At 37.8% G+C, this 23,279-nt stretch overlaps 1 protein-coding gene and 1 long non-coding RNA gene across 4 annotated transcripts; one reads left to right on the forward strand and one right to left on the reverse strand.

Moving 5' to 3' along the window:
• The first annotated feature begins 2,427 nt into the window (after positions 1 to 2,427).
• On the forward strand, positions 2,428 to 17,850 carry LOC309497457 (uncharacterized protein). Of its 3 annotated transcripts, XR_014205527.1 has the most exons (7): positions 2,428 to 3,442; positions 3,981 to 4,096; positions 10,402 to 10,497; positions 11,086 to 11,181; positions 11,696 to 11,791; positions 13,739 to 13,852; positions 15,010 to 17,850. XR_014205527.1 is itself a non-coding variant. In XM_082167758.1 (5 exons), the coding sequence occupies exons 1-5, from the start codon at positions 4,022 to 4,024 to the stop codon at positions 13,784 to 13,786; spliced, it is 411 nt and encodes a 136-aa protein (XP_082023884.1). In that variant the 5' UTR covers positions 2,428 to 4,021; the 3' UTR covers positions 13,787 to 17,850. The 3 variants fall into 3 exon arrangements, 1 of the variants encoding a protein (XP_082023884.1); XM_082167758.1 differs by having other exon boundaries at positions 2,428 to 4,096; positions 13,739 to 17,850; XR_014205526.1 differs by having other exon boundaries at positions 2,428 to 4,096; positions 10,402 to 11,993; positions 12,076 to 13,852.
• Positions 17,851 to 20,201: 2,351 nt separating this feature from the next.
• Positions 20,202 to 20,866, reverse strand: LOC309498046. The gene is made up of 3 exons (XR_014205832.1): positions 20,840 to 20,866; positions 20,692 to 20,760; positions 20,202 to 20,402 (listed from the first exon to the last, which is right to left on the reverse strand). It is a non-coding gene; the product is annotated as an uncharacterized lncRNA (long non-coding RNA).
• Positions 20,867 to 23,279: the final 2,413 nt, after the last annotated feature.

A 23,279-nucleotide genomic window follows, 5' to 3' on the forward strand; every position in this document is an offset into this window, starting at 1 on the left:
GTTAATCATAATCAAAGGAATGTTCCGGGTTAAGTAGATGTTTATCCCTGAGTCAAATTTTCTATTTCACAAATGTTGTGACTAAAGTTCAAGATCAGCGGTCGTGTCCTTATAGGATGCAGAGGGATAATCACAGATACACCTCTGGTCATTTGAATCAATTGTCATGAAGGGTTAAAATCTCACACTTTAATAGTACTTTAAAAGTTTCTTTTATAATAGCACCTAACATAATAAAACAGGCTCTGTGAGGAATGATTACCTCAAAACGTACATATGCAAGTTAAATACATCAGCTATTGTCACGTGTTAGTGACCCATGGGCCACTTACTGCTTGGCATTATTTAATCATATGATTATTTTAATCATAATCAAAGGGATGTTCCGGGTTCAGTAGATGTTTATCTCCATTCACAACATTTGTGGCACTATGTTGATCTCAACAGAAAATAACTTTGACTCATCTTATATATATATATATATATTTTAGTTATATTAGAATTATTATTATTGAATTTTTTTATAAGATCAGCGGAGGGATAATCACAGAAACACACACCTCCGGTCGTTGAATGGTTAAAATCTCACACTTTAATAGTATTTATTAGCACCTAAGAAAATAAAAAAGGCTATGACTGTGAGGAATGATTACCTCAAAATGTACATCCATATGAAAGTTTGAGTGACTTTATTTAAACTAAACACATCAGCTATTGTCACATGCCGGTGATTATCCTGACCTCTGGATAATCACCAGCATGGTGATTTTCTGGTATCCATGAGCTTATCTTACAAAAGTTACCAGGTTTATCAGATTTATGTTGACAAAATGTTGCTGATGGAGTTTAACTTGTTGAATCCACAAAATTCCTTTAAATTCCCCCACATGCAACAACATCCTATATTAACAGAAGTAGAACTGAATAAATGCATGATTAACTAGATGTACTGCTTGGCGGTACAAAATATGTACAAGAATGCCCTAGATTTTGGGTTTCCCATTAACTGGTTTACAATAACTTGTTTTATGGTACAATAATGTGAGCTGTTGTTTCGTGGTGTGTACTTTGACCAATCAGAATCAAGTATTCCACAGAGCCGTGTAATAATAAATAATGAGGTTAAAGGTGTTAAGATCAATAGCACCATCCAGCGGTATGTTATTCCCAGATAACAATCGCTGAAAACAGAAACACAGGCTCATCCGGGTTACTGAAGTCAGCAGTGCTATATGCTTGCTAGGAACAGGTTTTTTGGGGTTTTTTTTATTGCCCATATTAAACATTGCTGGCAATTTATGCTATAAGGAACAGTTTTTCTTTGTGGTAGTTTTGCATTTGGTAAGCTTATAAAATATTAAAACTTAGTCAAATCAATATTTTGTGTACAGTTAATTAATTATGCCATCCAGTATCATGGTAGGCTCGCTCTACCGTTTCATACAAACGAAGCCGCTGCCATTTTGTGACTATTGTTTTGTACACTGTCAGATTATAAGAAAGAAATGGGTATGACTTTAAAACAGTTTAATCTGAAATCAATATCTCCATAATTATTTAAGTGGCGAAATGCTGTGTAATAAGTGGTATGACTGTATACCGTATCACTTAAATGTCTGTCTAGTTTGAACTTGCCGCGTTGCAACTGCTCTCTCCGCGAAGCTTTGCGTTTAAAGACCTATTATTATATTTCAACTCAGATAAATATTTCAAGTGGCCGTGTAATAAGTGGGATAATGTACATCCAGCCGGTGGTTCTCGCAAAATAAACCCACTTCAGTCTGATGGAAGACCTCATGTACATCACCTTGTTGGGGGTTTATTCTCAGGTTAGGTAAAGTAAGTCAAGTCTTGCTCTCACAGACACTCATTCTTAGGGGCGGTTTACACGACACCATTTTCAACTAAAAACGTATGCATTTTGGGCGTTTGTTTACACGACAACAGCGTTTTGGTTGCCTGAAAACGCAAACTTTTGAAAACGGGTTTCAAAGTGCAAGTTTTTGAAAATGGTCTCCGTGTAAACAACAAAAACGTAAGTCTCTGAAGACCATGAGGTCATGCACATGCGTATTACGTGTTCAGTCTATAGTGTGTCATCGCCATCTAATGGCCTGGCAGCAGAAAACAGCATTTTTTGTCGTTTTCGCAGATCCGTGTGAATGGGGATTGCTTTGACAATGGTGTGGTTAGTTCATGCGTTCATGACATCAAGGCTAGATTATTGTAATGCTCTTATGGGTGGTTGCCCTGCACGCAGAATAAACAAACTACAGCTGGTCCAAAACGCAGCAGCTCGAGTTCTTACCAGAACCAGGAAGTATGACCATATTAGCCCCATATCAACACTGCATTGGCTCCCTGTTAAACCCTTAATCACTGTTAAAAAAGGACAACACTTAAGGTGTTTGGGGTCATTTTGACAAGCTTGTTCCATGTTGCATATGTGACATTTTATAGATTTATGCCAGTTTAGTTGATTTTATTTGGCAATTTCTATAAAAATGCTCTCTGTTGCAGTGACATACATGTGTGTGTTTGTGTGTGTTTGTGTGTGTGTGTGTATGAGATAGAAAGTTCGTTCCACTTTGGGTTTATGCTCTAGGACCAGACCTTGATTTAAATGTAAATTTTTTTTAGATTTATGCCAGTTTTGTTTATTTTATTTGCCAATTTCTATAAAAATACTCTCTGTTGCAGTGACATACATGTGTGTGTCTGTGTGTGTGTGTGTGTGTGTGTGTGTGTGTGTGTGTGTGTGTGTGTGTACTTGTATTTCTTACTTTGTGGGTCCCAGTCACCGGGAGCACACCAACGGTATGGGGTCCAACAACGTTGTGGGGCCCAAAATGGTGGGCCCCACACCGATTTCAACGTAAACTGCCTCAGTAGCCTCTGCTGATATGCCTCATGCTTTTTTTTCACTTTCCCCACAAGGTAATAAAAACCAGTTTTGAGTGTGTAAGTGTGTATGCTCTCTATCGCCCCTGTAGCTGGGAACGTGGTATTGCAGCAGATACACACTCCCGGATGTGTGTGTGGCTTTAGCCAATGAGAAAGGCCCACGGAGAGGGAGGGAGGAGCCGTGTAGTTTTATTGGATGCGCCCACGCACTCACGCACTGACGCACTGACGCACACTGTTTCTGGGTTGTAATCTTTAATTCCTCATGTTTTGACTCTGTTTCAACGGAAGAAACACTTCATGTAGACTAAGCAATAATTTGCTGTAATCCTATAGTATTTAACTAAACATTTGATATAGTTTCATGTGTATTTCTAGTCGTGTGAACAGAATAATGCTTAATGAAGTAACGTTAAGGTTTTAATCAGATGGCTAACATTAGCTGCTAAAAGCCCACGGACACGGTCAAGGACGGCATTTTAAACCGGAAGTTCCACGCGCTTCGACTCTGAACACACTCTCTTCATGTGAGAAAGAGGTAAGTGAAGTTATTTGACTTTGTACATGATATTCGTTTCAATTCTTACTCAATTTCGTAGCGCAACTAACGTTAAATGATAGTTAATGATGTAGCATTTTATTCAGATCGATAGATGATAATGTTATGAGCTGGTGATGCTATTTATAGATCGATAGCTGATAATGGCGGCTGCGTAAGAAGCATTTTATTGCATTACATGATAATTTGACTCCGTTTGCTTTATAGTTTTGCAAAAATCCACTAATGTATTGGTTTGACGCTTATATTTTAATTGAGCAGACATGATTGCAGATCGTGTGCAGCTGACAGACTAACTTAACTGTTTATTGATCTATCTTACAATATTTACAATATGCCTGAATAATCTAATTATCGTTTCTGTTTTATATCTGTTGTCTGGCCTGTGCAAGCTACATTTAGATCTTAAACCACTGAATATTAACGTTACATTACTTGAAATTGTTTGATTTAATTATTTTTTTTGTTTCCCCATGATAATGTAATTGATTTTTATTGTGTATGTAATTATTTTCAGCACCATAATGTTGAAAAGGAAGACGAGGATAAGGCCTGTTGATGATGCCAGGACACACATTCTGTCTTTTAGGGACAAACCTGGGTTTACGGAATGATTTATCGATAGTAACAAAGGTATGGGACAGCATATTACACATTAATTTCTTAGTACTGATCGTTTGCATACGCTTACATGATAATCCATGTCTTTGTAGTTGGAAAATGATAAATTAGCATTGGTTTTGTAAAAGTGTCCACATTGTGTGTTAATAACCTGAATCATTAGGGGTGGAACAGTACACAGAAGTCACGATTCGGTTCAGACATTACGGTTCGGTAGGAGTTCGGTACAATGGAGGGAAAAGCAAAACAAAAATGCAGAAATTTTTTATTGTGCATGTCTGAGGCTGTACCATAGTGTCATACGGTCTCTCCCCTGAGCTAGCTGCAACAGCCTGCCCTGAAGTGTGTAAAGTAAGATGTAAACAAGACAATCAGCTATAAAACTGAAAATAAAGCATCTCTTATTTATGCGAGGGCGCGTGGCAAAAATGTCGTCATTGCGGTGTTGGCGGTCGTGCGCGTTGGGTGTGCAATAGGGCTGCAACTAACGATTATTTTGATAATCGATTAATCGGACGATTATTTTTTCGATTAATCGATTAATCGGATAGGTTTTTTAAATTCAATTTGATTTTTGTTTATAACTAAATAAAACCCTAAATCAGGGTATTTATGTGTAAAAGTGTACTTTAAAAAGTGCAAAAGCCACACATTGAGTTTTACTAATATAATCTTTAATTTTTACATTTTAAACCCCAAACACAAAAGTTTGTCCAGTTTTTAAACAGTAAAACTTCTTTAAATATCCAAAATATAAATAAACAAAACAAAATATTGAGTTGCGCTGCTCATATAAACTTCACATTATGAAATTAGGACACAAACATGTTTGTAATAAGATATTAAGCAGCAGATTTTGAATTCCAATGTAGAATGCGATCTGTTATTTCTTGATAACAGACCGCTGCGAAGTATAACACACCAGAAAAACAGAGCGTTGCTATGGACGCAGGATTCTAACCGTAGAGACGGAACGGAGTATTTTCTTTAGCGGAAGCAATACAATCATTTTTAAATCAATAAACTCCTTTTTAAATCAATATTTTGTGTAAAATTATTGATTTATTTGGTGGGTAGCCATGTAATAAGCGGGATTATCCCTTACATAGTAGTAGACAAATGCTATAAAAAGAGAGCGGAATGGAGGTACGCAGCTGACAACAGGCTTGATTAAAAGTACAGGAAAAATTATGTATTACTGCACAAGCATTCGCTGAAAACCACTGACTACAGTGACTAAAAAACAATATTTTACTGCTGCTGTTATTAACTGCCTTTATATTTAGTGCTTCACTTTGTAAATACCATTTAATTTAACCTATTTATGCGGTAGCGCTATTTTAATCCATCACTTATGTTGCGAGCGAACTGATTGCGCAACCTGATGCTCGATACAAAATAGATCTAGTGTGACTGTCCCGAAGTTAGTAAACAAAGCTGTTTACACTGTAGTATTGAATTAAACTAGACTATACCATTTTCACATCATCATATAATGAGAATATACAGTTTTTGCTTGCCGTGCTGATGTTTCTCTCCGATTACTCTCTGCCATTTCGCGTGACTGCGTTGTCATGAAAGGGACGTCATCAGTAACGCTCCCCGTGACGTGAGCAGACCAACTAATCGACAATGACATTCGTTGACAACGATTTTCATAATCGATTATTATCGATTAGTTGTTGCAGCCCTAGTGTGCAAGGCCACATTTCGCGTAGGGCTATCACGATAACTGCAATATTGTATTACCGCTCTACTGACAAGCCAACCGCAGAGGAATTCAAGTAACCACAGCAACCGCGATATTTGCGTTTTCTTTTTTCATAAGGCTACACCCTTCTTGATTTGAACTTTGTGCATGTGTATTGAATGTTAAATAAGTTAATAATGATAATAAGACATGGTGATCATGGTTTTATCGTGGTGATTTGTACAGAGGCTTCGTGGAGTTGCACTTAAGCCTAAACGGACAGTGAATGAGAGAGATCGACTGAGCGCGTGCGATTACCTGCGTCTGTCTTTGAGGTCAAGTCATATTCGTGAAAAGGTTGCCGTGTCCAAGGAAAGTTAAATATTTGTCCTGTCATCCTTTGAACGTTTAAAATAAAGGGTATTTACCATGAATGGCATCAGCGACATCGCTGGTCAGCATCCACAGTGCGAGGAACTCGCGGTCGCGGGAAACAAAACTCAGTGAGTCACGCATTGAATCAATGCCATTTGTCTCTATGAAGCTTCAGCATTTCCCATGCGACGCATTGCTGGTCAGCTGAGCCTTGAAAAGTGGAGCTCAAAGTTAAAAATAATTAACCTTGTTTCATTACTATCTTTTAATGAATCAATCAGCGTTTTTGAACGTGTTGTTGAATGAATGGTTTAATGACTCACTCAACGACAGTCCGTTGCCGTAACAACTGCGCGCTGAGTGACAGGCTTTCAATGCGCAGAGACGCTTTTTAGTTTCGGTTTGTTGTTTACTTAAAATGTTCTCGCTTTTGTGCATACTGACCACATCGTGACACTTATTTATATAGCAACAAATACATCTAAATAAATTAATAAATGCGGTAAAACCGCATATCGCGCTATTGGCCCACTGAAAATTACCGCAAGGGAAAATCCTTCACCGCGACAGCCCTAATTTTGCGTGGCGGTGTGCAGTGCACGGTTTTTTAGTGTGCACGGCTCCGCATCCGAAGACGCACAACTTCGAGCCGAATCTGGCCAAGCATGTACATCTCACAGCACCGGCAGCCAGTTCTTGCATCTAAATGAGTTGCTTAATGTACATTAACAAAATAGCAGACATAAGCCCTTTAAATAAAAATAAATAGCCATGTTTTATAAAAAGGTTCACAAAACTAAATACAAATGTTTAGAAATTATGTAAGATAACGTTAATTTAGTTGTAGGTTACGTTCTCATATCCATTTTCTTCTAATGTCACGGAATAATCTGGTTTCCTGCTTTACACGATTCTTTTGTAGTGTGGTTTTGGTGTACTAAAGGTGTTGTTGTAGGCTACTAAAATAAACATTCACTAGTGTACCTTATTTCTCACCGCTGATTCCTGATGGACAGTTACACCGAGTCGCACCCTGTCATTTCAAAGAATAGTACACCGGCGAACGCAAAGTATAAATGCCTCGTCCATTTGGGGAGGCGCGCGCGCGCGGTCAGCGGAGGCTCGCGAAAGTATAAACAAACCTAGCCTAAGGCGGGGCTACAGATTAGGTGTCCCTAAAGAACCTGCGTATCTAACAGTAGTTCTGCATTACATTAATTCATTTGAACGCGAGTTTTATTTATTTTTATACTGTGTATTCTGTGTGTAAATTCATGCACCGAACCATGACACCCGTACCGATTTGGTTCTAGGGATGCACCGATCCACATTTTTTCACTTCCGATCTGATCCCGATACCTGAATTTGGATATCGGCCGATACCGATACTATTCCGATACCAGAGCTGTGTTTGCTTTAATATTATTATTATTATTATTATTATTATTATTATCATTATTGTTTATTTTATATGATGCTGAAATAAACTTCTCTCAACAGGCAAGTGTGATATGTACGTATACGCATGTATGTCCCAAAAGGCAACTTGAGAAGTATAAGGTCAGAAAAGGAAGTCAGAAAAACAGGAAATCCTGTTAACAGGAAAAATCCCATTCTGAAAACAAATATACAACTGTAAGGGTTTCAAATTGATTGTCATGTCAATATTTATTACATTCCCAAAATGTCAAATACTTGAGTCTTGAAATATAAGAAAAGTGCAAGTGTAATGTTAAACATCTTACACACACACTATCTAAAGGGTGATCCTCGTTCCGATGCGGTAACTCTCTCGATGAATGCTCGATCAACATCAGCCATCTTGCAAACAGACAAGCGGATTTCGCCTCAGACGTAGGGTTGGGTATCGTTTTAATTTTAACCATTCCGGTTCTGCTTATCGAATCCGGTTCTTAACGATTCTTGGTTTCAATTTCAATATTTATTGGAGAGAAAAAAGAGAGCAAATACTTGTAAAAATTCTACCTTTTATTCTTGTCACATTTAGGCTATTACCAGTAAAACTGTGACAATGCAAAGTATTTATATTTATAATACTTTAAGGAATTATCATGAAAAGCAAAAACATGAACATAAAATATGTAACAGAAGTAAAGACGTTACATCATCAGATGTAGAATCAGCAATTCTTTTGAAGAAAAATCAGCATGTCTGCCTTCTCTGGAACGAGAATCATTCATTCAAAAGATTCGTTCAGAAATGGTGAATCATCCATTAACTAAACAAGTATTTATGGAGTATCAAACAAGTATTCATTCAAAAAAATACATTTAATAGACTCGACTCGTATTAATTGTCTGATGCTGTCTTGCTCTGCGGTGTTTCCAGTGTGAAGTATTTCCACACAGCGGACATGTTGGCTAACCGCAAACTGCGGAATGGATTTCCTGAGCGGGGGCGTGTCTCATAACGCTGTGTCTCATTGAGCTGCGCCTCCGTTCGGGAAATCCAAATCCAAAGCTAGCAGACTAGCTGGCGGGAATCACTTTTGGAGTCATTTCAGCAGACAACGTTAAAGTGCAGACATGACTCATGGATATCGGATATCTCCGCAGGTTGGATCGGGAAAATCCGATGCGTGAATTACGCTGGTATCGGTCCCGATACCGATACTGGATCGGATCGGCCCCATCCCTAAATACGAATACATGTACCGCTCCACCCCTATGAATCATAGCTCCAACTTCTGTTGATTATCAGGATGTCTGCCAATCTTTAAGTTTTTAATTTGTTAATGTACAAATAATGCCTTAATTAGCATTTCAATGTCTTAAATCAAAGTTTCAAAGATCTTAAAATGCTAAATTGCAATGAACCATGACAGGCAGCCCTCTGTGTGCACACAATCGAAGCGTGTGTACTGAAAAGTCTTCTGTCAGCGCTAGGGCTGAACGATTAATTGCATTTACGATAATATCGCGATATGATGAAACGCGATTTAACCGCAAAAGCTGCGATTAAACTTTGGTCACGTGACACGCGTCAGCAGTAAAGCAGTCTGCACTACGCCTACGGAGGAAGCATCAACTTGGCACGCTACACATAGACCTGGCATAGGCTACAGGAAAGAACAGTTTGTGTTTAATTTATGTGATATTGTGTTATAGATTCTCTCCAACGATTTTGTATCTATTCAGATAATTCAGAATAGAGTCTGATCTTAGTTTTAAACACAGATAGCCTACGTGATGACGCTGCGTGTGCTTTATAAACAACAATATTCTGCTTGCTTCTAATTCCTCTGTCTCACACACACGCACACACGACACCACTCGAACCTTCCGAAAAATAATCTTTCATAAAGTTCGGAGAAGTTGAAGCGAATTACAAGGACATTCGCGGGCTGCATTGCACAAGATGCGCTATAAGATACGCATCACGCGTGCTTTGCTTGATGTTACTCTTGTAGTCTCGCCCGCCGGCGCCGGTATTTTCCTTACAAATGCTCTACGAAGGCATCATATGTCTTTTGGAATACAGTTGGCTTATATATTAAAAATATGAAAATCACTGACAGAAGCTGCTTTCAGTTTCAAATACTCACGCGCGCTTTGCGAAGAGCGCTTGAGCATGCGGCTGTGAGCGACTCCGTCTACGTGGTGAAATGTACTTGCATCTCAAAATGCTTTTATGACGCGAAATTAATGTAAACGCAGTTAAGTTATTTTAACAGACAGGACAAACCACATCTTATATTTCAAAAGAGATGAAAACGTTCAGACAGCCTACCCTTAAATACTGAAAGCACTCATTGTTTATTGCTTGTAATGTTTTTAATGTTTTTATTTGATTTGCTTTTATGTTTTGGAGCTATATTAGTTAAAATTCTTAACATATAGTTGTATTATTTAGTTTTTTTTAATGTGTATTTCTTTTTAAAAGTACTTATAATTATAAATATTTTAAGTTTTATAAAAAAAAAAGATTCCCATCCTATTTTACAGTGATGTATTGCTTGTTTTTGTTGAAATAATAGAAAAGATAAAGAGCTTAAAAATAATCGCATATTAAATCGCAATCGCAATATTGGTAAAAATAATCGCAATTAGATTATTTTCCAAAATCGTTCAGCCCTAGTCAGCGCTCAAGCATCCGCTTCAGTTCTTCTGCGCTTTACCCATTACATACACACATTCATCTTAAATGTATGTAAAAAATGATTATCTATGCATAGCTATGTGATCTCATATATGCATGATCTGTTTCTTAGAACTTTTTGTCTGATTTCCAGGAGCCAAAGCAGCAGACTTCTGTTCTAGAGACCAAAACATCCCTAACAGATCACTCTTCCCATGATGCCTCCATCAAATATGCTTTTGTCACGCAGGTAAAGGAATAATGTCGACTCTGTCATCACAATCTATTCTAGTCTTGCCCTCATGCTGCATGTCAAGCGCTCACACACACACATTTCTAGTCTAGGCCTTATGGGGCCCTCCCCTCAAATGAATGAATTCACAGTTAAGCTCACACACACACACCATTCCAGTCTAGGCCTTATGGGGCCCCCCCACACACACACACATTTCTAGTCTAGGCCTTATGGGGCCCTCCCCTCAAATGAATGAATTCAGTTAAGCTCACACACACACACATTTCCAGTCTAGGCCATATGGGGCCCTGACGTATGGATCTCACTCTTAGTGATTTTACATCATTGGGACAACACCTGTCAATATTTAAAGTAGTGTAATTGCAGGTGTAATTCAACACTGATCAAGCTGCTGCATGTTCAGAATGAGTATTTTGGATGTAATGCATTGCAACATATTATTTGTTGCTGTGACACTTGCTGTTACCTCTAGAAAAGACAAATGTATGCTCTTATATTTCAGCTGTGCTAGATGAGAAACTGTTTTCACATGAGCTAACTTTTGTTACCTTTGGTTTCTGTTGTTTTTTGTCTGATTTCCAGGAGCCAAAGCAACAGACTTCTGTTATAGAGACCAAAACATCCCTAACAGATCACTCTTCCCATGATGCCTCCAACAAAGATGCTGTCGTCACGCAGGTAAAGGAGTAATGTTGACTGTCATCCCAATCTATTCTAGTCTTGCCCTCATGCTGCATGTCAAGCACTCACACACACGTTTCCAGTCTAGGCCTTATGGGGCCCTTCCCTCAAATGAATGAATTCACAGTTAAGCTCACACACACACAATTCCAGTCTAGGCCTTATGGGGCCCCCCCACACACACACACATTTCCAGTCTAGGCCATATGGGGCCCTGACGTATGGATCTCACTCTTAGTGATTTTACATCATTGGGACAACACCTGTCAATATTTAAAGTAGTGTAATTGCAGGTGTAATTCAACACTGATCAAGCTGCTGCATGTTCAGAATGAGTATTTTGGATGGAATGCATTGCAACAACTTATTTGTTGCTGTGACACTTGCTGTTACCTCTAGAAAACATGAGTGTATGCTCTTATATTTCAGCTGTGCTAGATGAGAAACTGTTTTCACATGAGCTAACTTTTGTTAACTTTGGTTTCTGTTGTTTTTTTTGTCTAATTTCCAGGAGCCAAAGCAGCAGACTTCTGTTCTAGAGACCAAAACATCCCTAACAGATCACTCTTCCCATGATGCCTCCAACAAAGATGCTGTCGTCACGCAGGTAAAGTAGTAATGTCGACTCTGTCATCACAATCTATTCTAGTCTTGCCCTCATGCTCTACATGTCAAGCGCTCACACACACACATTTCTAGCCTAGGCCTTATGGGGCCCTCACACGCATTTCTAGTATAGGCCTTATGGGGCCCTGCCCTCAAACGAATGAATTCACAGTTAAGCTCACACACATACCATTCCAGTCTAGGCCTTATGGGGCCCCCACATACACACACATTTCCAGTCTAGGCCTTATGGGGCCCCCACATACACACACATTTCCAGTCTAGGCCTTATGGGGCCCCCACATACACACACATTTCCAGTCTAGGCCTTATGGGGCCCTCCCCTCAAACGAATGAATTCACAGTTAAGCTCACACACACCATTCCAGTCTAGGCCTTATGGGGCCCCCACATACACACACATTTCCAGTCTAGGCCTTATGGGGCCCTCACGTATGGATCTCACTCTTAGTGATTTTACATCATTGGGACAACACCTGTCAATATTTAAACTAGTGTAATTGCAGGTGTAATTCAACACTGATCAAGCTGCTGCATGTTCAGAATGAGTATTTTGGATGTAATGCATTGCAACATCGTATTTGTTGCTGTGACACTTGCTGTTACCTCTAGAAAAGATGAGTGTATGCTCTTACTGTCTATATGGAGCATCGGCAAGATAAGATATGTCAATGATGCTTAGGATCTGTTGCGTACCAGCTACTTCATCATTGTCTTATCAGTCATTTCTCCTTAAGGCCCGATATACTTCAAGCGAAATCGAATAACGAACTGTGACGTCATTCAACAAAATCAGGCCATAACAAAGTTTGTTTTGGGATTTCAAAGCGAACTTTCCAGAAAAGTTTGCTCGGGCTGGTAAACACCATCGTACTACCGTTGGTCCGTGGCGATTGCGTAATAGGTAGGTGTGCGTGGTAGGGATGGACTCTGAGTACTCGCAAATGACAGCGACGATCAATCATGAAAACGATGATCGCGATGTGACTAGTATTAAGTCTTTTTTTTTTTTCTCTAAGGAAAGTTAAAAAGCACAGCATTGTCCATCTATAAATCGTTCTCTTTTAGAACAGTAGATAGTATTTGATAAGTAATAGAATATAATTGAATAGAACAGAGTAGAAATTTTTGACCTCAACATACTGAAGAAGAGGGCAGGTTTTATTGTTATAGTCATTTTGTATACTCTTGACAGATTGCAGTTTCAGTTTTACAACTCATTCATATTCTATTACTTGCCGTTTTAGAGACTGTTGACATGGATGGGTGTTCACAAGAAAAATTTGGTTATGAAAGATATCTCAATTAAATTAGACAATTAAATGTAGATGTTATTGCACAATATTTATGGGATTCCACATATTTGGTTGTTGCATTAATATAACCTTTTAGTTAATTTATAGTTGACATGTTTTAGACATGCTGCCTGTTGCATGTGGGGAATGTTTGACATTGTTTCCAGTTAATTGTGTGGTACAGTAAGCTACACCACAGGTATAGTAGACGATCCAAAGGTAGACGATCTCCTCAACGTTCTCATCCCATTGCTTCAGGGCTATTGCCACTGTAATGTGTTCTGTAAGTTGCTTTGGGGAGAAAGTATCTGCCAAGGGCATACATTTAAATTGTGCTCCCAGTGTGAGTGCAAGTATGATTAAACCCGGCTCTCTCTACCACTGTATTGTAGAATTATGGAACCATGTGAAATTTGTTCAATTCGATTTGTTTATTTGTATAGCGCTTTTCACAATACATATCATCTGCAAGACTCGTGCCGTATACTGAATATTTATAAACTTGTACTGTTGATCATTGCTCTTGGTCACCATGACACAAATGTTATGCATGATAGATCCTAATCCAGTCAGTGTTGCTTACATTTTGATTTATCTTTCTTTAATAAACTTTTTTTTTTCTTTGCACTCAGATGACTTTATTCCAGAAGCACAGGAGACTGAAGTTGAGGACAGTGTGACATCCACACAAGAACCTACTTCCACGCTGCATTCCCAATACCAGAGAAAGTCGGCAAAAAAGAGAGGTGAGCTTAGAAATGTTAAGTAGATTGATTGTCCCGTTCGTCTTGAAGACACAAGCTTTATTCTGAATTATATTATTTGATCAAATCTTTACTCTTGATCACTGTACATTGATAGCTGTCACAATAGGTATGTTTACACAGTCTAATATTCTGATTATATTTGGTTTACAACCTCAAACAGAATTATTGAGCGTAAGGTTTAAAGGGATACTTTACCCCAAAATTTTTATTGTCATTTACTCACCTTCATGTTGTTCCAAACCTGTATGAGTTTTTCTTCTGCTGAACACAGAAGACATTTTAAAGAATGGGGGTAACCAGACAATTGATGGCACCACTGACTTCTATAGTATTTTTTTCCTAATTTGAACGTCAGTGGTGCCGTCAACTCTCTGGTTACCCACATTCTTTAAAATGTCTTCTGTGTTCAGAAGAAAGAAACTCATACAGGTTTGGAACAACATGTGGGTGAGTAAATGATGACAGAATTTTTGGGTTAAACATTTTCATTATATGATCAAAAGGAAAATTGTACTATGTAAATGTATAACACTTTGCTTAGATTTCATTCTAAAAGTGTGGGATGCACAAAGGGAAGATTTTGCGTTCGCACAAAAGTTTTAATACATTCATCTGCATATAATTTCCATATGCATATTCCCATCGATGTGAGACTGCCATGTTTAACAGGACAATACGTAAAATATGAGATGCGGACTGTAAAAGTCATTGCTAATAATCCTTGTCTTGTTTTTAAAATAAAAATGTCCATAAAACAAAGTACATTTGCCAAAATTGTATAAAGTACTTTAAGTAGACGGTCTACTAATGCTGTAATGAGAGTTAGTTGACATGTAGGTGCATTGTTACTCAGTTAACAGAATGTCTAAAGGGGACCATCAAAATAAAGTGCTACCACACATTTTACTGGATTGCACTGCTTTATTATTATTATTATTATTATTATTAGTCAAAAGTTTTATTCAGAAACAAACTAAAAGTGTATTTTTAGTCTCTGAACCAAGTCAATATGGCAATGAATGGCCTGTGTGATCAATCCAATAGTCTTTCAGTTCAGATTAAGGTTTAAAAATCCTAAACTTAAGACATTAACCTAAACTTAATAACATGTTATTTTTTTGTATACTTGGGTAAAGAAACTGCTGCCAAAAGAAGCTGGACAACAGATGAATGTGCGGCAGTAGAAAGGCACCTAAGGAAATTCATTGTGAGGAGCCAAGTTCCAGGGAAAAAGGACTGTCAGCGCTGCGTTGATGCAGAAGCTCAAGCTTTAGGAAATCGAGACTGGAAGGCGGTCAAATACTTCATCAAAAATCGTATTTCTGCCATAAGAAGGAAAGTACGGGGAAATACAGGTATCTCAACGTATTGGATGCCTTCCCACTAGCATTCACATCGGGACATGTGTTCTAAGTGTTTTCAACAAAGTTGACATTTAGTTTTTCATTGTATTATCCTCTTAAAGGGTTAGTTGTCATTTACTCTCCTTTGTTATTCCAAACCCATAAGAAATTTGTTCATCTTTGGAACACAGATGAAAATATTTTGAATGAAACGAGATATTTCTGTCCCTCCATTGTTCATCCTAAACTTCAACCTCACCCTAAACTTTCAAGCTTCAGAACATTTATAAAGTAGTAGTAATCCATGTGGTTTAATACCAATTTTATGAAGTTAGGTGAATGCACTTTCACTTAATCCACTTACTTAACATTATACAACAATGACAATAACAGTGAACTGGACTTTGCATTGATGCAGCACACACAATTATACACATTTTCTGGTTAATAGGGATTCTGTTCAATGATTCAATGAGTTGTGAAACTGCAATCTGTCAAGATTATACAAAATGACTACATAAATAGCTGAATAGACTAAAATTGTCTAGTTAGTCACATTATAACAATAAAACCTGCCCTCTTCTTCAGTATGTTGAGGTCAAATACTTCTACTCTGTTCTATTCAATTCTATTCTATTACTTATCAAATACTATCTACTATTCTAAAAGAGAACGATTTATAAATGGACAATGCTGTGCTTTTTAACTTTCCTTAATAATAAAAAAGACTTCTATATCAATACCAGTCACATCAAGCTGAATTTCATCCAGATTCTTCCCCTTGTATTCTCCTAGCCGTCCCTGTTCTGTAGTCTTGAGATTCAGAACAGTCGACAGAGTAGCAATGTGTTTCCTAAGTTTTGTTGAGGTTAGCGCTTTGGGATGTTTGATATCATCACATTCATTCACAAACTGCCTAATGCAATCGGAACCCCTCAAGTAATGGACAGAGAGCGGCAATGCAAACAAGTATCCGTTTTCACTCAGTACTCCACATTCTTCTCGCTTTTCAGAGTATCGAGCGATTCTCTCATGACCGGGGTAAGGAGAACAGGAACTTTCCTCCCTCTCTTTCCTACTATGGCAATCCGAACAAAATGTTTGCAAAGCTTCTGCTCCAGTGCTGTAAGTGCTAGGTTAACATCTTCGTGTGTTTCTGATGTATCCTTCTGCTCTGCGTCGGTTGAAGAGGATAACTTGCGCCAGGGTCACTTTAGCAACGTCCTTCCAGTTCAAGGGAGAAGGCTCTTCTTGCAGGGCATTCAATTGCTTCTGCTGTTTCTCAGACAAATAGCAATGCAGTCTGTGGACATCCTGTGTGAATGGTAGAATCTGAGGAGAATTCCACTTGGTCTGGTTAAGCTGAGTTAGCGCTTGACTTGCAATGTCAAATTTCCTACTTTCTTGGTATAGCAGTGCACATTCCTCAGCATCTTTGGCAGTCTGTTGATCTTTCATCTTCAATCCTTCAGATTTGATAAACATGGCTAAAGCATGCAAGCCATGTCCAACTTTGCGAGCAAGAGACGGACGTTTATATTTGCCAGTTTCATCATTGAGTCCAGCTAGGCATCTTGCAGCCCGAGACATGACTACTTTTCAGGCTTTATGAGTTCTTTGATCCAACAATTGCAACAACTGTAAACTGGACTTTGCATTGATGCAGCACACACAATTATACACATTTTCTGGTTAAAAGGGATTCTTTGCCTCATATGCCCTTTTCCTTGTTTGTTGTATATCGTTTTGCCCTGTTTTTGTGCTGTTGTTGATCTCACGTAATACATCATCCACAAATGCAATAACTGTGAACTGGACTTTTGCATCGCTGCAGCACACACAATTATACAAAATTTTTCCTGGTTACTAATGATTCTTCACCTCATATACGATTTTTCTTGTTTGTTATTTGTCGCTGTTCCCCGTTTACAAAATATGTTATTGCTGATCTCTTGCACAACATGAAATTGCAGTGTTGATTGTTCTCAACCCTGGTCCTCGAGGGCCACCGTCCTGCAGAGTTTAGCTCCAATTTGTGTTCATGAGTAAGATTCATGTGTTGATCTGTGGAAGTGAAGACAGATCTTTTTTTTTTTTTTTTTTTTTTTTTTTTTTTTTTGGCACACGAAACATTGACATTGCTCCATAAAATTGGGATTAAACCTCTGGAGTCACATGGATAACTTTTTTCTTTATGAATGTTTGAAAGTTTTGGATGAACAGTTTTTAAATGGAAAGATGGAAATCTCTCAGGTTTCATTCAAATATCTTCAGTTGTGTTCTGAAGATGAACAAGTTTCTTATGGGTTTAGAATGCCTTGATGGTGAGTGAATGAAGGCAGAATGTTCATTTTTGGGGGAACTAACCCTTTAAAGTTCTTTGTTGTCTTATATTATAAAGTAGACTGGTAGATCCATTCAAATGTCTTTTTTAATTTTAAATGTTTTATACCAAAAATCAGACTGTTGACTCATGCATTGTAATGCCATGAGTTTCTTATAGCATGTTTATTACTGTTACATTGACCAAAAGCTTTATTTTTTTACCCATTTGAAATGTAAAATGTTGTCTAACCTCTTTTTGTATGGAACTGGCCATTGTGTATTACCAAATACATTTTCATTGAGGACAAATCATGTTGTAAAGTTGTTGTTTTTTAATCCAGTGTTTAGTGTAAAAATTACTCACGGTATTAGTGCTATAATTCCACAGGGTCTTAAAGTCTTTATGCATCAGATGAATAGGGAGTTTTCATGTGAAGTCCTCAATTTAGGAGTATATTATCTTAGGCTGCAGTGAACATGACTGGCTAGGAACACAACTTCATTAGAAATAAAAGAAAAATAACCATGGGACAAACAAGATCCCCTTCAGCAAAACCGCACAGTTCATTCAATGACCAATACAATGCAGACAAAGTACAGTTGGTGTCCTGCAGACTGAAGCAGGTCAGGCTGTGACCAAAATTTGAGGGCTCATTGATTTAGAAAAGTCTCTGGATTGGCTTTTTATGCCATGTTAATGGCTAAACTGATATATACCAAGGGTTCACTCTAAGCATGGCGAATCTGCTTTTAGCTATTATGCCAGCCACAGCTGGAACCAGCTTCTAGAGGAGATCAGATGTGCTCCTACAGTGGTCACATTTAAATCCAGACTCAAAACACTTCTGTTTAGCTGTGCATTTACTGAATGAGCACTGTGCCGCTGTTCGTCCGACTGTTTGTACTGTACTGTATTTAATTTTTCTAAACTGTTTTAATTATTCTTATTTCTTTATTCTATTATTATTTTAATTTCTATGTAAAGCACTTCTATGCTATATAAATAAACTTGCCTTGCCAATATAGATGTGTGCAGATTAATTTAGAGGAATATACATTATAATATAAGAAAGTTTATATGGTAATCAAGGGCAAATAATAGAAGTAGTTGATGTTTTACAGATAGTGACTTTGGTCCCTTCTAAGATATAAAGATTAGAAATGTGTGTGTATTGGTCCCTTCGAAGATATAAAGATTAGAAATGTGTGTGTATCTGTGAAAGTGGACCCCACAACTCCTAAAAGTTAGATCCGGGCCCCACAAGTGACACAAAAACGCATGTGCAAACAATTTTGTTTGAATTTTGGTATATTGAAGTGATATTTCTTATTAGGAATTTTTTGTTATCTTGCTTGATTTTTTACAAGTCTGTAGAACCACTGGAAGTGGTGGACCCCACAAGTGGGCAAAAAACGGTGGTCCCCCTAATGGTAGAAAAACAAGTATGTGTGTGTGTGTATGAGATAGAAAGTTCGTTCCACTTTGGGTTTATGCTCTAGGACCAGACCTTGATTTAAATGTAAATTTTTTTTAGATTTATGCCAGTTTTGTTTATTTTATTTGCCAATTTCTATAAAAATACTCTCTGTTGCAGTGACATACATGTGTGTGTTTGTGTGTGTATGAGATAGAAAGTTCGTTCCACTTTGGGTTTATGCTCTAGGACCAGACCTTGATTTAAATGTAATTTCTTTTAGATTTATGCCAGTTTTGTTTATTTTATTTGCCAATTTCTGTAAAAATGCTCTCTGTTGCAAACACATACATTTGTGTGTTTGTTTATGTGTGTGTGTGTGTGTGTGTGTGTGTGTGTGTGTGTGTGTGTGTGTGTGTGTGTGTGTGTGTGTGTGTGTGTGTGTGTGTGTGTGTGTGTGTGTGTGTGTGTGTGTGTGTGTGTGTATGAGATAGAAAGTTCGCTCTACTTTTTATTTATGCTCTAGGACCAGACCTTGGTTTCTATGTAGAAATTTTCAGATTTATAATGGATTTACTTTTATTTTTTTGACAAATAAAAAAAAAAAAAGTCATTTTTTTCATTTTCCCATTCATTTTCAATGTGGGGTCATTTTGACCCCAAACACCTTAAAAGGTAAAAAAAAATGTACACACCTTTAGAACAACCAAATCAAGCCCAGTTTTTTTGTGCATGTTTAGATAGATTATTTAGGAAAAGTCCCAGAGTTTCATGCCCCTGAGATGAAGTTAACACTTTAAAAAAATGAAGGAAAAATCCAATGGGGTCAGTATGACCCCAAACACTAATTACATCATATAAATTTTTAAATATTGCTGATTACTTACAAAGCACTAAATGGTTTAGCTCCACAGTACTTTAGCGAGCTCTTAACACATTATAGTCCTTCACGTCTATTGCGATCTCAAAATCCAGTTGATAATATCTAGAATTTCAAAATCGACTGCTGGCAGTAGATCCTTTTCCTATTTAGTGCCAAAACTCTGGAACAGTCTTCCTAACATTGTCCGGGAAGCAGACACACACTGTCAGTTTAAATCTAGATGTAACCTTGCCCACTGAAGGAGCTCACAGGTAAATCATGTATAAAATGAACCAGCAGTCAGGATTTTGATATAAACGCTTTTACACAGCAGTTTTATTTAACAAAGTCCCTTCCATAGGGACACATAAAAGAAACATAATAATCAAAAAGAACAAAATAAGACAACCCAGGCAATACACTGAGGTACAAGTGGAGTGAATAAATAAATAATACTCCAAGCAAACAATTCATTCACCACATATTACCTATATGTGACACCCTCACACCAAACCACTGCATTCACTACAAGTAAACGCCACACGTGCGCCCACTGCCCCTCGAGTGCCACCGCCTGGGAAAACCTAACAAGAACAAACACAAACAGCAATCCTTCATTCTCATGAACACAATGCTATGTGTGTCTAGTCAAAAAGAGGGACTCACTCAAATTATGCTGAGGACACTTAAAACACAAATTCCAGTGAGTTCAAAGACTCATTAAAAAACACCATATTAGATTAAAAAAACTGTAGAAAACAAAACTCTCAATTAGACAGATAACAATCGGTGCCAGTCCTACAATAAAAAAGCACAAGCAAGTACATTTGTAAAACAAAACAATGAAATACCAACTCTCGATACGGCTAATACCTGGTTTTAGTAGCTCATCCTATCCACTGATATATTAGTCATCAGCCCCATTCCTGAAGCATCAAAATGCTGCAACAAACAAGGAACATAACATTACGCTTAAAAAACAATAAACAAAAGCAGTTACTACCTTGCCTTAGCAGCTTACGTTATGCACTGCAATAATCATCAGCTCGCTCCTGAACGATCAAAGAGCTCAGCTTCCCATTCACCTTCTACTCTTCTGATCGTTTTGTCTCCCTTTAAATTAGTTCTTTCACCTGGTCTAATTTGTGTGACAATTATTAATCCAAGTAGCACCCCTACCGGTGGTCATGCCTCACACAATTCTTCCCCAGGTCTCAGTGTCCCTCTACCTACCACATAGACTAAAAACACATCTCTTTTACCTAGCATACACATAACACATTATCAGCTTCTATAATTCAATGTTAGGGGACCCTTCCCATAAATCCTGATGTACTCATTACATCATAAGAAGAATAGCGTCTATGCTAATATTAGTCTCTCTGTTTATCCCGAGGTTTGCCACAGTCTGCCGGATCCAGTCCGTATCCAGATCTGATGAAGGACCTGCGCCTGGACACGATGATATCGCAGTCCTGAAGTGTCAACTAGTCTCTCCCCTGTGAAGGCCTCCTTCCGTTCCCTTTACCTCTGTTCAAATAAAACGTTCTCAAAATTATTCCAGTTCACATGGATACGTGGAAGCGACACAAATATTTTGTATTATGAATTTTTAAGGCCAGACAAGTAATTTGGTGAGGTCAATTTGTAAAGAAAGACTACACGCCCAGGGCCCTGGATCCAACAGGCCTGAGCAATGCCTCCCATGCTTTCATGCTCCAAAAAGGGAGACTGCAAAACCGCAAACCTACCATCACTGCACCGTCCAACGATCAACTCCTTGCCTTCTCGGCACTTCAGGAGGCAGCACCGTTCAGCGTGCACTCAGCAGGCCAGGACAGCAGGCTTAGACTCACCACAGCCATGTGCTCGAAGCCACCATGCAAGTTCCGACCCACAACAGCGTCGGAACCACATGATGGCAACTTGCACCATGACTTTTGACCCTCACGGACCCACCAACCCATTTTTCAACCACTTCAAGAATTGTCCACGAGTGCAACTGACCATGCAAGTATCAATTTAATGAGGTGCTCTGAAAATGACCAGCTGATGGTTCTTTTCATACTGAAATAGATCTTGCTCCATAGTTTTATCTCCTGCTTCCGGTTCCATAACACTCACCCCTTTACCTATGCATGTAGGCTATGTATGGATGAATGTATGTATGTTTGTTTGTTTGTTTGTTTAGTGTTAGTTATTAAAACTTGTGCACAATATGGATGTGGTTTCTAAGTGTCTCTGCTTGCATACAAAGTCCCTTTTACGATCTTGATCTTGTTACAAGCTCTAAGCACTGTACATGCTAAGGAATAATTATTTTTCAGTGACCATGAAAGATACACTTTTCTTAGAATAAACAAATAATCAAAGAGTTCGTTGGAACTGATTAATTGATTGTAATATTAATTGGCTTACCTCAAAGTTAATCTAATTAACTGACCCAAATATTCATAATTAATCATAATTTGTAATTATGGATTATTATTCATATTTCCCCTTTGAGCTAATATCACTACAGTAGAAATGTTTATATCTACAACTAACTTACCATTGAATCTACACTTGAATAAATTAACATATTACATTTGTCTTATATATTTACTAAAAACCTTTAATAGCAGCATTTCTTTTTCCAGTGAAGAGGGCTTCATTAGCCACTCTCCACTCAATGAGAACACGTGTGTGTTCATCAGCCCCTGCAAAATCAACACAGAATTTAACGTGATGAACCATGGTCAATCTATTAATGTTACATGGAAAAGCTGAGGTAACGTACACTTGTTAACAGTAGCTTGCTATTTAACCAACAAATATTTCATAATATCAACACTGGTAAAGGAGAAATAAAATCGTTTTAATTTACTGTAGTTTTGTAACCATCTCATTAAACTGTTTTAACCTGTTAAGCTGCAACCCCACTTTTGAAAAATCCCCAGAAATGACATACCCAAACTGAAACAGATACAGTTCATGAACCCTTTGCACTAAAAGCACAAGTATGATCTCATTTGAAAGCTGACACCTGGTAGTTTATTGTAAATGTAGAATTAATTATTGTCATAATGAATTTTTTATTTTTTTTTATCTTAAAAGTTTTGGAAAGTTTTTAGAAATTGATTTTTATGAAACATATTCATGAAAATAAAATTGAAGTTGGCACTGTAGCAATCTAGAAATGCACTGCAGCTAAAGCCACATGTGTGACCATGTTATATTTAAAATCTGAAAATGATAAGTCTAAAACTCTGTTTTTAGTTAAATGTTTTTCAAGATCATGTCAAATTACTTTATTTTGATTAGACTCTAAAAATGCTACTGATGTTTAGTCATCATCAAGTCATCTATTTTGTGGTGCAAACGAGCCCCATTCAGTCTCCCCATGCACACATTCACACCTCTCCAGCCTGGTTATGGCTCTAAATATGCATATCTTTTGTCTGCATTATAGTTACTATCGA

Source organism: Leuciscus leuciscus (assembly GCF_965113295.1).
Source record: "Leuciscus leuciscus genome assembly, chromosome: 4".
NCBI classification, from domain to species: Eukaryota; Metazoa; Chordata; class Actinopteri; order Cypriniformes; family Leuciscidae; genus Leuciscus; species Leuciscus leuciscus.